The 18,282-nt window shown below is 39.3% G+C and overlaps 2 protein-coding genes across 2 annotated transcripts in view; one reads left to right on the top strand and one right to left on the bottom strand.

Annotated features, from left to right (window-relative positions):
• Window positions 1-18,282, top strand: part of MCM9 (minichromosome maintenance 9 homologous recombination repair factor) — a 77,189-nt gene that overhangs the window by 17,727 nt on the left and 41,180 nt on the right. Inside the window, exon 6 of the mRNA XM_007454910.1 lies at window positions 1,128-1,247. Coding sequence (XP_007454972.1) covers window positions 1,128-1,247 — 120 coding nt within the window. The remainder of the gene's footprint in view (window positions 1-1,127; window positions 1,248-18,282) is intronic.
• Window positions 4,746-17,151, bottom strand: ASF1A (anti-silencing function 1A histone chaperone). Its single transcript, XM_007454909.1, has 4 exons — window positions 16,825-17,151; window positions 10,913-11,028; window positions 6,436-6,612; window positions 4,746-5,144 (listed from the first exon to the last, which is right to left on the bottom strand). Exons 1-4 carry the CDS (start codon window positions 16,931-16,933, stop codon window positions 4,932-4,934), a joined length of 615 nt encoding a protein of 204 aa, XP_007454971.1. The 5' UTR covers window positions 16,934-17,151; the 3' UTR covers window positions 4,746-4,931.

Below are 18,282 nucleotides of genomic sequence, written 5' to 3' on the forward strand. Positions count from 1 at the left end.
TCCCCAGTCTCTCTCCAAGAGGAAAAGATTAGAAATAGTGCTTTTTAATGTCTCCAAGTCAGTGTCTCTCCATCTGTGACTGTCAGTGTGTTTGCCTCAGACTGCTGCTCTCAGTCATCTGCCTGCTGGTTCCCCTTCTGCTGGTGGGTAGCAAACGTGCCATCTGCCAAGAGGTGCTGCCATAGGTCATGCATTCCAGCAAAAATTACTCTAAGTGTGTAATTACATCCAAATGGCAGAAAGCTCTTTTGTGGCATAAACTAGGTTTATTACGGCCCTCATATAGGCAATATGAGGGTCATAACCAAAGGCTTAACCGAAAGACTAAAAGGACATTATTGTAAATCAGACTGTTAGTAGGGACTCAAAAACCATACTGTACAGTATAGAATAGTAAGTATAATAAGGTTTATGTGTATTGTATGTTTTGATTACCTACTGTTTGCAAGGCCTTCTGCTAAATGTTGAGCTTATATAGTATTTCCCTATTAATGTACTCAGAAAATCCTTGAATATTACTGAATAAATTTGCTTGATCAGTACAATCACAAACATATGCTGCAGGATGTTCATATGTTCATCTATGTTATGTTTGAAAAATAAGAGTACTTTAAGATAGATATTTCATTAAACTACTAAAATTTTCCTAGAATGAAAAGGTTTTCACTTAACTGTTAGAATCATAAGTGATTTGGTATTTATAAAGCACTTATAAAGTCCCAGACACTTAAAAATACTTAAATAAAAATAGAATACTTATATGGTGGGATGGAAAGATTTAATCACAGTATTTTGATATTTAAAATAGATTAAATAAAATCAGAAACTTTATAAGCCAAAATTTTTTTAAATGTTAAACAGTCTTAAACATCTGGAAATAGCACAAAAATCTGTTAAAAAATTTAATTTTAAATGGTATTCAGAAATCAATTAAAAGATTGTTATTTACCTTGAAAGTCAACTTTTCTAAGATATTCTGGTTAAATCCCTCCTTGAATGACCTTAAGCAAAAGCACCATATAAAATATAAATTGTGTGGGCATCCCAAGAGGACCATTTTCTTTGATTAATCACACTTACGAGTCTTTTCATAGAAATTTAAAACTACATTATTAACATTTTTCTAGGTGAATCTCATCTTTTATTGGTTGGGGATCCTGGCACAGGGAAATCTCAATTCCTCAAATATGCAGCAAAAATTACACCAAGGTCTGTGCTGACCACAGGAATTGGATCTACTAGTGCAGGTATTTTATGTGACAATTTCAATTATTTTAATGTTACTGCAGAAGCTAACACAATGGTTGCTTTCTTGTGAAAAAGTACCTATAACAGGATACATTTCAAGATTTTTGAGTTACTGCCAAAAACCTAATATGTAGCATTACTTTTGTAGCTCCAAGAAAATATTTTAAAACCTCCACCTTCGCTTATTTTCCAAAAGCTTATTCCATATATCTTTTTGTATCTTAGTTTTGAATGATCCTATTCAATTTTCTCATTCTCTGATTACTTTCAAACTTGTTTATGCAGCATCTGTTATTCTGTGAAGACCCAGCAAACAGTGTTGAAATTAATAGGGGGAAACATCTCACTTCATAAAAGTACATAGCTGGCATAAAGCTTAAGACATTTTCATGCTCATGGATCTCATGGGCAACAGTAATTCCTACTGAAAATTCTTAGGTAGAAAATTTGTCTTAGTATGTGGAAAGCGTACTTTCATCATTGCAACGTGTAGCTTCATTCACATGATTCTTCAACAAATATATTTAAAGCCTTTGCTGATATGTCAAGATTTGATTATAAAGTGACTTCAGGAAAAAATTATTTTAAAAAACATGTTTTGATGCCATTTTGAATTTTTACACTGTTTTGATTGGGGAAATATTTCTCCTATTCTCCTATAATAGGCCTTTGGTTTCACACATTTTAAAAATGTTATTTGTTACTTGTTAGGGATGCCTACTGTCCGTGGCTTGTGCTCAGATATCTTATGAGAAGCTTATAGTCGAAAACTTATCATAAAACAGCAAATGCTCCATTAATGGTCCTATGTAACAAGAGCCCCATTTTAAGGGACTCTTAGGTTTTGAAATATAACTAAACAGTATATTAAGCACTGATAAGAAGGGATTTATGGATTGAGAGGCGTAGACAAGCTTTAGGATACTGGAGGCAAGAATATATGAACACTTCATGTGCATTTTAAAATTGTTATGACCCAGTGTTCTAGAGTTCTGTATTAAATGATGTTAACAACAAACAAATAAAGGTGTTTCCCGAGTAACAATGTGGAATGTTTCCTAAGTTAATTATACGGAGTGTCAAGAAATGAGTCCAATTTGTGGACTATTAGTAACTTCAGAGTATTTGGACAGTTTTAAAGTGAATGGCTGATGAATTCACTGTGTTAGCCCTTTGCCTTCTTTTTCTTATTGCCAAATTCATAATCCGAATATGAAAGAAATGACAGGTAGAGGGAATATAAATTTTAGAACTGTAGAAAAGTTATTGCTACTTCTCGTCTACCCAAAGGGCCAGACTAGCCTTTCTTTAAACTGTATCACAATCCATTAGAGGGTCATAAAAAGTTATTTCAGTGGGTCAAAACCAGCACTTTCAAAATAAAAGATACTAGAATATACTAGTGCACACAGTAAAGGTGCACTATTAAGGGCACATTTTCATGAAAATTGTTAATATAAATACATATCTGTGTTATCAGGTCATATTTAAATTTTTTACCATGGATTACATAGTTTTGAAAACTGCTGCCACAGGCTTTCTTGGTAAAACTAGAAACCCCACACCTAAGGGTAAGACCACATGGAAGCCTACGGTTGTATAAGGTTATAAATGAACGAATGCATGCACGTTTCCCAGACTTCTGCTTGTTTTCCCAGCTCAAATGATATCCTCATTCCCTCCAGCCTACGCGCCTATCTCTTCTGTGGCATAACTAATTTGTTCATGTTTATCTTCTCAGACACAGCTATTTACTGTGATCAGAAAGGGAAAAAACAGTTCTAAACTTTCTAGCTGTAATTCAGGCAGCATCTAGCTAGACAGGAAAAATAAAAAACAACTTATGCATTACAGTTTCTTAGTTCCTAATGTCTGAATACTAAATATTTTAATTTTTAAAATTATCTTATAGAACCATAAAAGTTTTAAATAAGAGATAATAGTTTCTAAGTCTCAAACTTTTGTGAAAATTGGCTGTTGGTTTACAAATTGATATAAAAACCTAACCCTTTGATGTCAGTACAAACCAATCATAATTAATCAGAATAAAAACTCAGCAGTGAATTGATTTGGAAATTTGGCTTATATACGCTTTATTCCTAATAAGCACATATTGTGTTCTTGTTATATTAATCACTGAGCTCTTGGTTGGAAAGTATTACTTTTATTTTCATTTTAATATTTTAACATTTTCTTTTAATTGCAGTTAGACAAAAATGAAATTTTCTTCATATTGTTTTAACAGCTGGATGTATTTTAAAGTCTATGAACTAGTTAGTGGACAGTATTTTAATTATCTGGTATATTAAATTTCAAAGTTTAACATTTAGCAAAATTTTGCTTCACAAAGTCACTTTTTAGAATGACAGGAAATATATACAACTTAGAATCCATACTCAGACAAATGCCCCTTTCCCTTCCTCAAAATAAGCTTTAAAAAGTGCAGTATAAAAGTTTTAGATACGAAGGCACCGCATAACTCTGCATTATATGGCTAATGTCTTGCTTAGCAGCAAGAGTAATGAGAATATTCTACATTTAATTTACTGGAGCATAAGAAACTTTTTGAGGAAGGACCTAGCTCTCATCAATGAAAAAGAACTTTTTGGCCCATTTAGTTAATGCATTCCTTTCCAAGACTGCTTTTAAAAAACTTACCTGGAAAAGCTATCTAAAATATGTCCACCACAAATATGCCTAATCTTATTGTGCATGAGTGTCAGGGGATATGGAGAAGAGCACTACATGTGAAAATATATATAGTTCCAAAATAGTAACTTATCTATTATGATAAAGCTAAATATATCTTTCCAAATCCACTGCTTTTATATAAATGCTGCCAGCAACAGATGACCTAGCAAAACAGTTTTAAAGAGTTAAGTTCATAGTATTATAAATCTAATGAACGGAACGAAGTCATTATACTCTCCTGCTCTTAAACTTAGGGAGTTTGTATCTTCTCTTGACCTGCTGAATTCACTGGGTAATGATGTATGATTGAAGGAGTGTTCTGATGTCCCGAACTGTTATAAAAACAAAAATCATAGCCAGAGGACCTTATAAACAATTAACCACATTTGTTGTCTTAGAAACCAAACTGAATGCTGTCTAACATTATATGAACTGAACAGTAGCCATAAGAGGCTTCAAGGTGGCCTGGAAAATCAGATCCTAGAGTTCTTGGTAGCACACAGTTGACTTCAAATCCCTTCTTTAAGGGCATGCCGTAAAAAGAATGAAAACTTGCCCCTTAAATCAAACCAAATTATGTGTTATCACAGGAAGACACATTTTAGTTGAAGTTAACTTTGTTCTTTCAAAGATTAGTAAAATAGTGGTCCAAAGATTATTGTCCAAGAGGCTAAGACATCTTTACAACCTGGTCTAATGATTCATTTTTCTTTATAAGTGCTTTAATTACATATAGAGGAAAAGAAAATAATATATATGTTTTAATCAGATTAGTTTCAGAACAAATAACACATTAGAGAAAAAAATTACTTAAAAATAGTTGTATTTATATTCCACAATTTGCTCAAATACTGGTTTACTTATAAACTTTCTACAGGATGTTTTTTAAACAAATTCTTCACATTGTATCTTGACTATGGACTTACGGAATTTCAGGGAAATAGTTCTGTGTGTTTTTATAGCTTAATTTGTACTATAGGGATGGCAGGTGGTCACATGCAGTCCATGTGGGATTCTAACATGACATTTAGTGAGTTTTCTGATGTGGACCATCCCTTTGATGCTGAAGGTAATGCATCTGTTGAAAGAAGTGATTGTAGATTTGGATTACTGCTCTCTGCATCTTCCAGTTTTTCTGTGTTATCTTCCCAATTAATGTGGAATCTTGTGACTCTGGGATTGGATGCCAAAATGTTCCTTTGAAGCTAGAGGAAGAAGGAAATATATAAATGGTAAACACTAAGAAAGTTAGATTACCATACACAAACAGACCTTAATAGAATGGTTCTTTCTATTAGTACTCCTAAAGGGCTAATTCATATACAGAAGTGTAAGTCAAGTAAAGCACATTAAACATAACATAAACAAGAAATAGGGCCGAAGCAAAGAAATTATTTTAGTCTAATGGAAGCAAGATGTGGAGAACCTGAGGGAATTATCCAGCTCTTTTACTATCCAACAAAATATTCTAACTCTGTACTTGTTTCCTAAAGGGGAGAGAATCTCTTGAATGCTTCAGAGGATGCTTTATTTAACAAATTAACATGCTTTCTAGATTAATGTGGTGCTTCTTCACTAATATTTTCAAGGAAAATGAAAAATATTCCCACATATGACCTCTCATTATTAATGGTTTCCTATCTTTTAATTATTATGGCTCATTCTTAGAAACAATATTCTAGTGTCTTCTCTTTTTGCTATACAAGGAACCATACACGTAACTAATAACTTACAAATGGGACGTTCCACATCAGAATAAAAAACCTTCCAGCCTTATTATCAGAAAGGAGAACATTCCATTCTACTCCCATGTCATTTTTCTTGCATGGTCTGGCAGATAGAGTGTTATGTTCAATCTCACAAAAATCACCAGTGACTAAACTATTACAGCTCCCAATGGAAAATCATAAAGTACTTAGTATTTCTGAGAATACCAAATCACAGATTTTCAGCTTCTCACTCAGAAGCTAAGCTGTTTGCACCACCAGATAATATTTAAGACCTTTAGTTTAACCTCTGAGAATAGCACATAAAGTAAGGCGTATAGGAGTTTTGAGATAACAGTGTTCCTATGAAAAACAAACACAAAACTTCCCCCCACAATTTTGGGAAGAGTTACAAAAATATTATTGAATAATCAGTACAACAAACATGAATTTGAATGTCTAAAGACTGAAATGGATAGAATCATGACGTATGGGGAATGCCATACAGGGAGCCATTAATAGAGACCTGTTTCTTATAGGAGGCACTTTCAATTTTCTAAATCATCAGAGACTCTCAAGGTGCCGAACCAACAGTAATTACTAATGACTAATCTGGAGGTAGGGTTTGAGGTCATCCATGGTAATGGAACAAAGATTAGTTTGCTCAGTTGGCACAAGGACCTCAAATTTATTTTGTCTCAAAGCCATCTTCATAGTGTACCATGAAATGGCAATTGCTTAAAAAAGTTGTATAGTAAAATTAATGAAAAAGGAATAATCAGAGCATTACCTTAGAAAAGTCTGGTTTTACTGGCGGATTTTCCCTTAGTTCTGTCTCAGTATATTCATTATTTACATAATAACCAACTCTAATAAATTCTTGACCTCGATAGGTGCATGTAATTAGCACAACTGTTACACCTACTGCATCTGCATCTGGAATGAGTCCCGGATTAGGTGCATCAGCCTAGAATAATTTAAAAAGAAAAGAAACACACATCACAAAAGGTTGTTAACCATAAGCAAAACTGGAGTTTTGGTTACACTGAGCACCTTTGGTTAAGGGTGCAGCAACCAAAATGTGGAAATCATACTGGGAAGGCAAATGCTCACTTTTTTTTTTTTTTTTTTTTTGAAACTGACTTATAGCTAGAAAATATAATTCACATGTTTCTCCACAGTATACCTAAGTACCCTGGGCACTTGAAAGCATCACTCATTATGTCTAGAGAAAAATAATTCTGGCTACAGTGTGTGGTTGTTCATGAGGGATTATGCAATATTCAATAATAGAACCTTTTATAAAATATAGTAAGCAAATCAATAGTCTTATTAATTCCAACCTTTCCCAGTCATAATTTTCAGACCTAAATTAGTAAATATTCAGTTTTCCCAGTCATAATTTTCAGACCTAAATTAGTAAATATTCAGTTATCTCCATATAGCCTTTTGGCAGCAAATGTTTGTTATCCAGTTTGCCAGGACACATATTCTCATATCCACTCATCCACCCTTCACAGATATTCTAATAGTAAATTAATATAAAACTGAAAATGGAATGGAAATAGTTATATAGCAGATTTTCAAAAAATATAAATAGTCCCACATATGGAAATTCAATGAAGGTAAAGATTGTTTGAGGCAGATGTAATCAATGATCTTGTTTTGAATCAAAGTGCTGTAAACTGAACCTTGAGGAATGCAGAAGGTGGGGCAAGTGAGCTAGAGGTGGCTGAGAACATGAGTGAAGGCTAGCGCCCTGTCCACAGCCGTGTGGAAGACAGTAAGGACACTGGTTGGAAGGAATCACAGACTGGGGACAGGCAGTGATGGTGAGGCATTGAGCATGACCTGAAGCAGCTATTCTGAGTGGTAAGTGCATGAAGTCCCAGCAGATTGGCTTACTCTTGCTACGACACTAAGGACCATCCCTGGGCCTCGGTGAACACTTCAGGCAATGCCTTAGCTTGGGAACACTTCTGACTAGTGTTCTCAATCAGGCCATTATCATAGAAGACTCATGATTACAGTATACCTACCACATGTAGGTGACACAAAAAGGCATAAAACACTCACCTAGTTACCCAGACTAAAAATCTGTCACCCTCAGCTTCCCTACCTCCTCCATCTAGGCAGTTTCAATGTTTCCCATCTCTGAAAGCAGAATTCAAGTCTTTATCTCTTATCTGGAATATTGCTAAAACTTCCCTACTGGTCTGCCCCAGCAGTAGCCTATTTGCACTGCGGCCAGCATTCGCTATCTAAGCACAGATCCATTCCCATCCCTTTACCAGGTTTTAATACCTCAGATGATTACCCTCATTTCTGAGATAAAAATCTCAGTTTTTAACTTCATTTATAAGGCCCTTCACAACTGGTCTCCAAGCAACATCACAACCCCTTTAACTCCACATCTCTTGGTCTAGAAATGTAGGTTCTTTAAAATTTAATAATAAGCTTTCATGCCTCTGTGCCTTGCATATACTCCTTCCCTAACATTCTGAAAAATTCATCTTTGAAGCTTGCGTCAAATGTATCCTTTTTAGTGAAACCCTTTCTAACTCAAAGGTGTAATTAATAGCACTCTTTATGCACTCATTCAACACAAATTCTCTCTTTTTTTTTTTTTGGCGGTACGCAGGCCTCTCACTGTTGTGGCCTCTCCCACTGAGGAGCACAGGCTCAGCAGCCATGGCTCACGGGCCCAGCCGCTCCGCAGCATGTGGGATCTTCCCGGACCGGGGTACAAATCCGTGTCCCCTGCATCGGCAGGCGGACTCAACCACTGCACCACCAGGGAAGCCCACAAATTCTCTATTAATGTATGTCCAATGATCTAAATATGTTTCCCCTTCAGTCTTCTCTGCGATTCTAAGCTTTATCTCGGGCAGGCATCCCATCCAGCTCATCTTTGTGATCTCGAGTCCAGCATAGCTCTAGGCACACAGTATATACTTAGTATTTTGAAATTCATTCGTAACTCAGTTCCTGCCCTGACGTGGTTTATTATCTCTCTTGGAGAGATACCAGAATGGGGACAGAGGGCCTGTCCTCAGAATATGCCGTTTGCCTTTGGGTGGAGATGGGAAATAGAGGTAGTTCAGTAATATGGGAACTTTCCCCTCTATTGCTTCCCATCCCCTCAGCAAATTGGTTCTAGGCATGTTTGTGTTTTAAAAGTTGTTTGCTAAAGGATTCAGCTTGAGCAAATTCAAGGAGAGAAGCCTGCAGGCCTCTCAGATCATTTAGGATGGAGAAGTGATCAGCAGAGATCTTTGACTCCAACAGGCAATACTAGGCAGATATCCGGGCACCTTCCTGCTAGCCTTATTCTGAGGCAAAATCTTGGCAGACCAGGAGAATGCTATGGTAGTTTGTTTAAAACATAAAATAAAAACTTTTAGTTCCTTTCTGTGGATAATGGTGAATTCTGAAAAATGCATAGGCTGAACATATGATCTAAATCACACTGTACTTGCTTTGTACTTTTGGCAACATGTGCACAGAATACCAAGGTAAAAATCACTAGAGGGAAATAGTTTTGAGTAATTTTTTTCCTATGATACTTCAAGCCAAAAGCTAAAGAGTATTCTTAACCAACATAAACACATAGAAAAGATTTTTAAAAGTGTTTCAAAAACATGGCATTTGTTTGCAAGTTCTGTTTTTTGTTTTGTTTTAGCAGCACAGAAAGGTATATTACTACCTCTCAAATCAAGTTTCTTGCATCATAAATTATCACCTGTGAAGTACAGGTTCTCCAGGCTTGTGGGTCAGAGCAAATACCGCTTCTTTGTATAACAATTTCAAGAAGCTAAGAGAATAAAAGCTTAGATCCAATTATAGAAATAGGCACTGTCAGTGATTATAGTAAACTGCTTTATTCTTCATTTAATCCTCGTAACGTTCTTATGAGGTAGGCTAGTATCCACGTTTTAGGGATGACTGGAGTGACTAGGGGAGGCTGGGAGCCTGTCTGAAGTCACACGTGGCTAATAAGCAGCAGAGTGGGATCTGAACCAGGTCTACAACTGCAGTGCATCCCCACACAGTCACACAACTCAGCTTCCCAGCACTTTTAAAATATTTGAGCCTTTAGTCAATATATTTAAGCTTTTCTTAACTGTTTATTTAAAATATAGTATTTGTTGCTTTTTATTTAATAAAAAGCACTAGGGCTAGGAGAACAAAATTCTGAATTCTATATTTAGGAGAGGGGAGGGAGCAGTAGCAGCTCTAGAGATACCATATGTTTGAGAGATTCTTAGCTCATATCTGGTGGGATTATTTGACCAACAGTATTTATTTAAAGTGGTCCCATCTGTGAAGTGAGCGAAGTGAGAGGTCATGGAGAGAAAAGTTAGATTTTCAGTGGGTTCTACTTAACTAATGAGACTCTGTTGGGTAGAAATACTTGTAACAAAATTAAGAATAATAGTTTTAAAAAAAGTAATGGCTAGTAACTCTTTGGATTATTATAAATATCTCCCTCTAATAAACATGGATAATTGAGAAGTGACTGAATAGTTTTATACAACAATTTGACATGGATTAAAAGAAGTAATATTTTTGAATGCAGAAGACAATGTCTGAAGACTTGGCACAGACCTAAATACTATCAGTGGTATCTGAGAACATAATTATGTTAGTAGAATTTCTCCTCACAAATGATAAATAGAGTTGTGGATTTGTAACAGTAATCCTCTATAAGAAGTGTAGAGTAGATGCTTTAGTAGACCACTGGACTTCATTTAGTTCCAGTGACCCAAGATCTCGTAGATCTCTATCTTCTAACATACCTGATAACCTAGTTGAGTTATTGATTATGCTGAAATAAAGTTGTTTTGTTATATCATCATCATTCCTAGTGGCTGAAACTATAATCTGAAAATGCATATTACTAACTATCCCCAGTTAGTAGTAAGCATTTTGAATCCCTGTTTGGGGCTGCTGGACAGCCACCCTGAAGGTCTCATGCTAAGGGACTATTCACAGGAAGAGCCCAAAATTAACCACCACGTGGCCCTGACAGAGTATAAGGTTTACTGCATGCTGTGCAAACCCTGAAGTATAAACATCACAGTAACATCTCTCAGCACACAAAATCAGGAAGTGGCATTCCTTCATGACACAGAGACTTCTTAAAACATGATAGAAGCAGACAAAAAGTAAATGCAGCAGAATCAGAGTGATTTAACCCAAAAGGAAAGGGTTAAGGACCATTTAGAAATGTATTTGGCATACATAATTACCAAGAATAATCTTACCTGAAATACAAACATATGCCTTCCTGCAGGAACAGGGCCCACTAAAACAGAGTCTAAAACTTGATCGTATTCTTCACTTTCTGCAGAGCCCACATAGATAATTTTCCATTCCAGGTCTAGGGTTAAAAACCAAAACATTATTTCATATTCATTAATTACATTATGAGATGACATCAAAGACCCTTTGAATATCCACTTACACCATTTACTGGCTGCTAAAATTGGCTCTTCATAGCAGAAAATCCAGAAAGGCACTGAAGTGCTCCTTATAAATTTCGGGTGTGAAATTCTTACATTTCATAGCAGAGTTTCTCAAAATGCTGTTTTGTGAAATACTGGTCCCTGGGCAGGGCTCCTCACAAACAAAACAACATGGCCAAAAACTTGGGAAATGCTACAACCTTCTCTTGAGGATTCATAAAGCACACTGGCAGAGCAAGGGGTCTGAAAAATCCTTCAGTAAGGAATACCAGTACCATTAATCCAGTGTTTCCCAAATTTATTTGGCTAAGGAATCCCTCCCCCCGTTTTCTGTATGTCATCTTTTAACAACCCACTAAACACACTTTTGAAGGGCTCCCCCATGCTATGTTGCACAGATCCAAATCATCGAAGAGCTCCAAAGTGGAAAAATCATTACTTGCAAACTGCTCTTGTGGATCAGAAGCCCCTTAGGGCTTCAACTCATCAACTGTTAAGGGTCCACAGTGGGGTTTTTCCCTCATGGCACCCCTTCATGGCATACATTCTTTACACTGGGAAGAGGAAAACCAAGGATCCTTATACCACTTGATACATCAGAATATTTACAGTGGGAACAGGCACGAGTAACAAGACAGAATAAAGTACAACCTAAGACGTGTAATTCAGACTTTATTGAGCACCCTTTACAGTGTGCTCTGTGAGAAGAACCCAGAGATGAGTTAAATGATTGTTCTTTGGAAGAGGCCTCCTCTTTAGTAGGGGGAGAAAGACCACTCTACAAATACAAATTCTCTGAGACCTCCCGGTCCTCTTAGGGTGTTTGGCACTGTGTGGCCTGCCTCTTGGATTCACTCCAGAGTCTACACCAGCAATCCCAGAGGGTGTTTCTGGGCCACCTGTGGAGAATCCAGTTAATGCCATCATGTGTTGTCATTTTTGTGTAACTTTGTAGATATTTTTGTTCCCTGAATAGATAACAGAAATAGTATAGGTAATACTTATTCATACTGTATTACCAATTGCAAGTTATTGAACTAAAATATCCCTTAGGTTTATATTTCTCTTATTATGTCATGGTTCTGTCCCAGACCTAGGCCACTTTATCTCCAGTTTCTAGCATATTTCCAGATGCAGGGTCCTACATCTGACATCTCATGAGATCATCTGTTTGTTGATGAAGATTAAGAGAGGGAACAAGCAGTATGAATATCTAGTCAGAAGGAACAGCAAGTACAAAGGCCAGGCAGTAGGCACATGCTTGACGTGCTCAAGAAAAAGCAAAGTCGCCAGCGCAGGAGCAGAATGAGCAAAGGGCAAAACAGCCAACCATGAGATTGGGGGCGAAAGGCGTGGCCAGATGATGCAAGATTTTGAAGGCCATCATAAAGATTTTAGGCTTTTACACTGAGTGGCATGGGAAGCCACTGGAGGGTTTTGGGTAGAGGAGTGACATGATCTGACTTTCATTTTAGGAGGATCATTTTGGCTGCTGTGTTCAGTGTAGACTGTAAGAGGGCAAGGGAAAAAACAGGAGAATAGTTCAGTTGAGGCAAGAAATTATGGTGGCTTGGACCACATGTAGCCCTGGGGGCGAGAAGGAGTAATATTCTGGATAAATCCCGAAGATAGAGCCAGCAAGAGCCACTTATTTTTACAGGGGGCAGGGGAGGGAAACAATCAGGAGTTCTAGAGATAATGAATAAGTGGAGATAATGAATAGGTCTGGTAAAAATTTAGTTGAAAATAGGTGGGATCCCTAGGGAGTGAGCCTGGGCACTCTCCAAAGTTAAGAGGTTGGGGAGATAAGATCAATAAAGTTACAAAACTAGTGGCTAGTGAGGTAGGTAACCCAAAAGTCAATTGGAGAAACGGTTTTAAGAAGAAAGGGGTGTGGAAGCTACTAAACTAGGTGAGTAGAGATAAGACTGGGATTGTCACATAGAGGTTTTCATAATGCTTTGTTCATTTCATGTGTATCTGTACTACTCTGTATCGTGCTTTTAGCTTAATTGGTATAAACTGGCATTTGTGGTCTGGCCTAGGAACATGGTTATGACTTAAAAACTTACTTTCATAAAATACCTACTGTGTGCTGGGCATTGGCCTTGCCACTTCACACCTGTTGTTTAAAACCTCAACAACTTTGTATCATATGGATTTAATTATACCTATTATACAAATAAGAAAGTTGAGACTCAGAGAGGCTAAGTAACATACCCAAATTCATACAGCTAGTAAATCGAAGAATCAGAATCCAATCTATGTCTCTGCTTGGACATAAACTCCAAAGCCTGGACCCAACTTGGACCCAACTCCAAAGCCTGGGCTCTTTCCAAAAATCTAAGGAAGATAAATTATTCCTTTTAGCTCTCAAATGAATAGTGAAATAAAGGAACTTAATTGTGGGAGGTGGGAAGGAATGGGTGAGGGCAGAGGCCATGAGGAGATAATCTAGCCTTAAGGAGTATAGGCTGTAACTCAGGGAACACCTGTACCTTAATTTTTATGCTTATGGATGCTTGCTGTAGCTACTGAGTTTAAAATGCTCAGTACTTATTTATAAATCAGCATCAGTTGTTTTGTCCTTTTTTTTTTTTTTTTGGAACCCAGCTTTCATTCCCTTGTCACCTATATTTGAAACAAGAAGGGATATGGTCAGATGCTTTGCACAGATTATCACTTGAAGGAGTTTACTCATTTATTTAAAAAGTTAACTATTTCATTTAATCATGGTAATCCCAGCCTGCAAATTATCTCCATTTGTGGGAGGAGTGAGGGAAGTCACCAAGGGAATTTCAAACTAATTACACTACTTGGGAAGACCTGTGGTCTTGGGGGAAGTATGTAGTCTTTGTGAATTAGTACAAGCCTGAGGTTTTAAAGTAGGAAGCACCATTCAGTTCTGGTACATTATAAGTATTCAACTGACAGTAGCTATAATTATTGATACTGATCAACTTAAAATAAAGGCTCCATTCAGTAAAGAAGCAGAGAGTCAGCAATCCACAAGGCATAACAAAGAGAGAAAGTCAATCAAAACTTGTACAGGCTTGGTGACCATCAGATCAAACACATCCAAGGTCTCCTATCTCCCAGATTTACAGGAAAGCCTCTGCTTAAATCTGTGGATTGCTGTCCTACCCCTGTATAGGTCTTACAGTAGAAACAAGTATATTCTCTTAAGAGTAAGTACTCCTCAAGGCTTTTTCTGAAGCAAAGCTACAGGGCAGCTTTTAAAGGAAAGTGAAAACATTTGGGGGCTATTGACAACTTAAAGTATGGAAAATGGCGGCCAACCTCTCTCTGGCTTGGGACTTGAGACAAAATTATAAAGTGAAAATTTCTCTTCAGAATATTCTGTAGTTCAATTTCAAGAAAATTTTTTTAAAGAACTGCAGTATAAAAGATGGGACCTATAAGAAACCTTTGCTAAGTAAACTCAAGTTCCTTAATCCACACAGCCTCTAGGTGGAGTACGTAAGCATGGCACCTTTTTGAAAGATTCCTTTGCAGCTTTGGTATGACTCAGCTTAAACTCTTAAACAATACTAAATAAACGCCCAGTATAGATGCCCTGGGAAGTGAGGTATACAAGCAGAAGTAGGTATATTCCTGACATTAGTAAAAACTTTGATGTGATTCAGCTGGGTTCTGAACAGATCCTAGTTAACAAACAATACATCAATGGCAGGTTTCAACCATCCAATGTCAAAGCCCTGTAACAACATCCTGAATCATCTAACTTCCTTGTTCAGAACTGGCTCCTAAAATGGAAGGTATCACTTAGAAATACCTGTAATTTCAAAAAGTTCTAATGCCTAAAACACTGTAGTATAAGTTGGAAAGGACTCAATAGTTTTTCATGTATCTTGCCCATTTTTATATGCAATTGGTAATAAAAAGGGAAAATTAGTTTAATGGGCATGAAAATGGGCCTGGTGGCTGAAGTGCTTATGGTAGTACTATGGGAAAGTAACCAAATAGTTTCAAAGTACCGTAATAAGAAAAATCCTCTTTAATGTTATTACCAATGGCCTATTTAGGAATTAGTTTAATAAATGAATCGTCTTTCAAAATGTGCCCTACTTATATATGTGCATTTATGCTTTATGTATGTAGTAAAACTATATGGAAGAGCACAGACTAAAGTGTTAACTATGGTTACTTAGAGTGAGATAGGGGAAGGTATTGAGTACAGAGGACTGTTAACTTTATATATGTATGTCCAACTTTTAAAAAGTCTACTACAATGAGCATATATTGTTTTTGTAATTTAAAAAGTTAACAAGTTAACACCCTACATAAAATACATTAGAGATTAAGAACTAATTTTTAAAGTGAAAGTGCTTTACATGCCTTGATTAGCATATAATTTAAAGTGCATTTTGCTAAACATACTTGTAAGTTAAAAGAAGTATGTCCCCTATTTAATTGTTAAATTACCATTGATGAAGTTAAACTTTTTCCCCCTCAAATTCTGAAAATGGAGCACTGGACTGTTTTAATAAAATCGCAAAGACCTTGGCAAATTTTAGCTTTTTAAGTTTATTACTGCATATATTAAATATTTATCTTTTTTGAAGACCTTAAAACGTACTCAGAAAAAAATAGTAAAAAATTTTGCATTGCCATCAGGACTTTACCTTTTATTTCCTAGCCCACTTTAGTGTTTTATGTTCAAGGTATTTGGATGTGGAGTTACTGTATTTAGATTTCAACACGTTCTTGAAGAAAGTCTTCTTTCAGACTACTTAGAAGCCAGTGATTAAGTCCTGGAAATTATTTAAATATTTTACTTATTTCTGTTCTCGAGTTAAATGTAACTTCCTAGCTTAGCAATATTTTTCTTCCTGAGAGGAGAGAAGATTTCGGTCATTAAGGATGAGGAGTCCACGTTGGTCTGGGCGAGGCTGAGCGCCAGCATCCCCAGGCGCCCCGAGCATCCCGGGCGCCGGTCGGGGAGCGCCGGCCCGCGAGCACCGGCAGCCCCCGGGAGCACCGGCCCGCGGCGCCGAGGGGCCGAGCCTGCGCCCGCCTCCCCTGCTGGTTGGTCCAGGGAGCCAGAAATCAGCGCAAGGACAGCCTCGCTCTCCTCCCCGAGGCGGCCGGGCATGGCCACCCAGGAGAGTACGGCAACTCCAGCGTAAGCCCTAAAAATGGATCTGCCTCTTGCTCGGGGGCAGGAAGGTGGGCAGGCGGGGCGCCGCGTTCGTCACCCGCGGAGAGGAGGCGTCGTGACGCCGGGGTCGGTGGCCCAGTTCTCTACTCTCGGTAAGATGGCTCCGCTGCGAACTCGCCGGCGCGACCACACACATATGCCTCTCCTTCCCACCTCCTCACTGGGGCCGTGGGGGCCGCGGAGGCCGTTCGCGGCCGGGGGCCAGCCCGGCGCGACCCCCGGCCGGCGCCACGGGCGCGAGTGCGGGTCTCGCGAACCGTCCGCCCGCCAGACAAAGCTGACAACATGGCTACCTCCGCTCGAACAAGTTCCTCGCAAGTTGAGCCGCGGCAAGCGCCCCGGCTGCGGCCGAACGCCGCGCGCGCCTCGCCGGCCGTCGTCCATCAACTTCAAGTTTCCCTCCGCAGAGCCGAACCCGCAGCCCGCCCGGCGCTGAGCACCGGCCGCCCGCGCGAGGCCGGGCCCGGGAAACTTTCAACGTCTGCAGCCCGCAACTGACAGCCCGGCGGCGGGCGGGCGCCCGACTCACCTTCAGACAGGTCCTCGATGCACTCGAAGGTGATCTCGAACTGGAATGGGTTGTAGAAAGGAGAAGGGTTATCCAGCACCACTACATTGTTCACCTGAACCTTTGCCATATTTTGAAAAAAACACAAACAATGGGAACGGGGGCTTGTTGCGGCACAATAAAGTCCAGCGCGTGGCCGCTCGGGAGAGCGCAGACCCCCGCCCCGGCGCCGGCCCGACGTCGTGCAGCGGAGACTTGAGAAACTTTTTTTTCCTCTTTTTATTTACACGGGAACACTCCACAGTGTTTTGCAGCTTTCCTATTTCACTAAACTACAGCCCATTCTGCTCTGATAACTAGCAGCGTTGTCCACGATTGGCTGCACCCGAGCTCTGACCCTCCTCCTCCAGCGAGGGCCTCCGCGGCGAGCAAGATGGGCTCCCGCTCTCGGAATGGACTCGGAAACTTTAACTGCGGCTCCACCTGCTGGTGTGGATTAGGACAAAGGCGGAGAACAAAGTGAGTGGAATACGGGCTGTGAGGCCCGCGCGGAGGCCGCCGGCGGCGGCGGTGGGAGGGGCGGCTCAGGCCCCGCCTCCGGCCCGGCGGCTCCCGCGCCTCACGTCGGGCGTGGCCTCTGCGGGGCGGGGTCGGAGGAGGAGGCGTGGCCACGGCGAGGCGGAGGGAGGCGTGGCCACAGCGGGGAGGCTTGCTCGCCGTCCGCACGGCGGCTGGAGGGCGCGATCTCCGGCGAAGCCCGCCCCTCTGGTTTGCTTAGTGTGGTTTTTTTTTTTTTTTTTCTTTTAACGCTTTCTTTACATAAGTCCAACGGCTGTGCCGTCTCTCTGCTGAATTTAGCAGATGTGAATCCGCTGTCTACACTAGGTTAGGTTCAGTTGTCTGTATATTGGGTAGTATTTGAGGTAGAGCGAAGGGTTGGTTGCAGTGGAAGTAAATTGCATTTTATAGACTGATGCCAGCTCGAAAGGAGCAAAGCCATTTTGGAAATCTAGTTCTTGGCCAGTATGCGTTTGGGCACGACAGCGCCGTTAGTTAAATAGATACAAAATGAAGGGCGAGGAGACGCTTTTCCACCCACACTTTGTGGAATAGGTAATAATTTGGGCTGCACCTGGGTCTTCCTCCTCTCATTGCAACCTGGAAAGTCTGGAATAAGAAAAAGATGATTAAAGGTGGGATCATTTACGCCCAGGTTTCTCCCGTGCGGTGGGCACAGCAGGAACATAAAAGGAGAAAATGGAAGTGTCAGGAGACCAAAGGGCAACAGATATAACAGAGAATGGAAAAGCAGAGGCGAAACCACAAAAGCATACCAAGACATGCAATTTTCAAAAAATTCATGACCTAAACCGTTAGTAAGTAAAAACTTGTGGCAGACACCACAAGTTCAGAGGAACCTTTGCCTGATTATTCTCCAGTGTCAGTGTATTTATGCTGCTTAGCTACCTCTGTAGGGGA

Source organism: Lipotes vexillifer, unplaced genomic scaffold (assembly GCF_000442215.2).
Source record: "Lipotes vexillifer unplaced genomic scaffold, Lipotes_vexillifer_v1.1 scaffold58, whole genome shotgun sequence".
Lineage (NCBI taxonomy): Eukaryota > Metazoa > Chordata > Mammalia > Artiodactyla > Lipotidae > Lipotes > Lipotes vexillifer.

Bases quoted from the DNA above. Each gene is read 5' to 3' on its own strand.
- ASF1A (XM_007454909.1), bottom strand. From the start codon at position 16,933: ATGGCAAAGGTTCAGGTGAACAATGTAGTGGTGCTGGATAACCCTTCT. The intron at 11,029-16,824 runs GTGAGTCGGGCG...TTTTAACCCTAG, and splicing joins CATCGAGGACCTGTCTGAAG to ACCTGGAATGGAAAATTATC. The intron at 5,145-6,435 runs GTAATGCTCTGA...TTCTTCCTCTAG, and splicing joins TAAAACCAGACTTTTCTAAG to CTTCAAAGGAACATTTTGGC.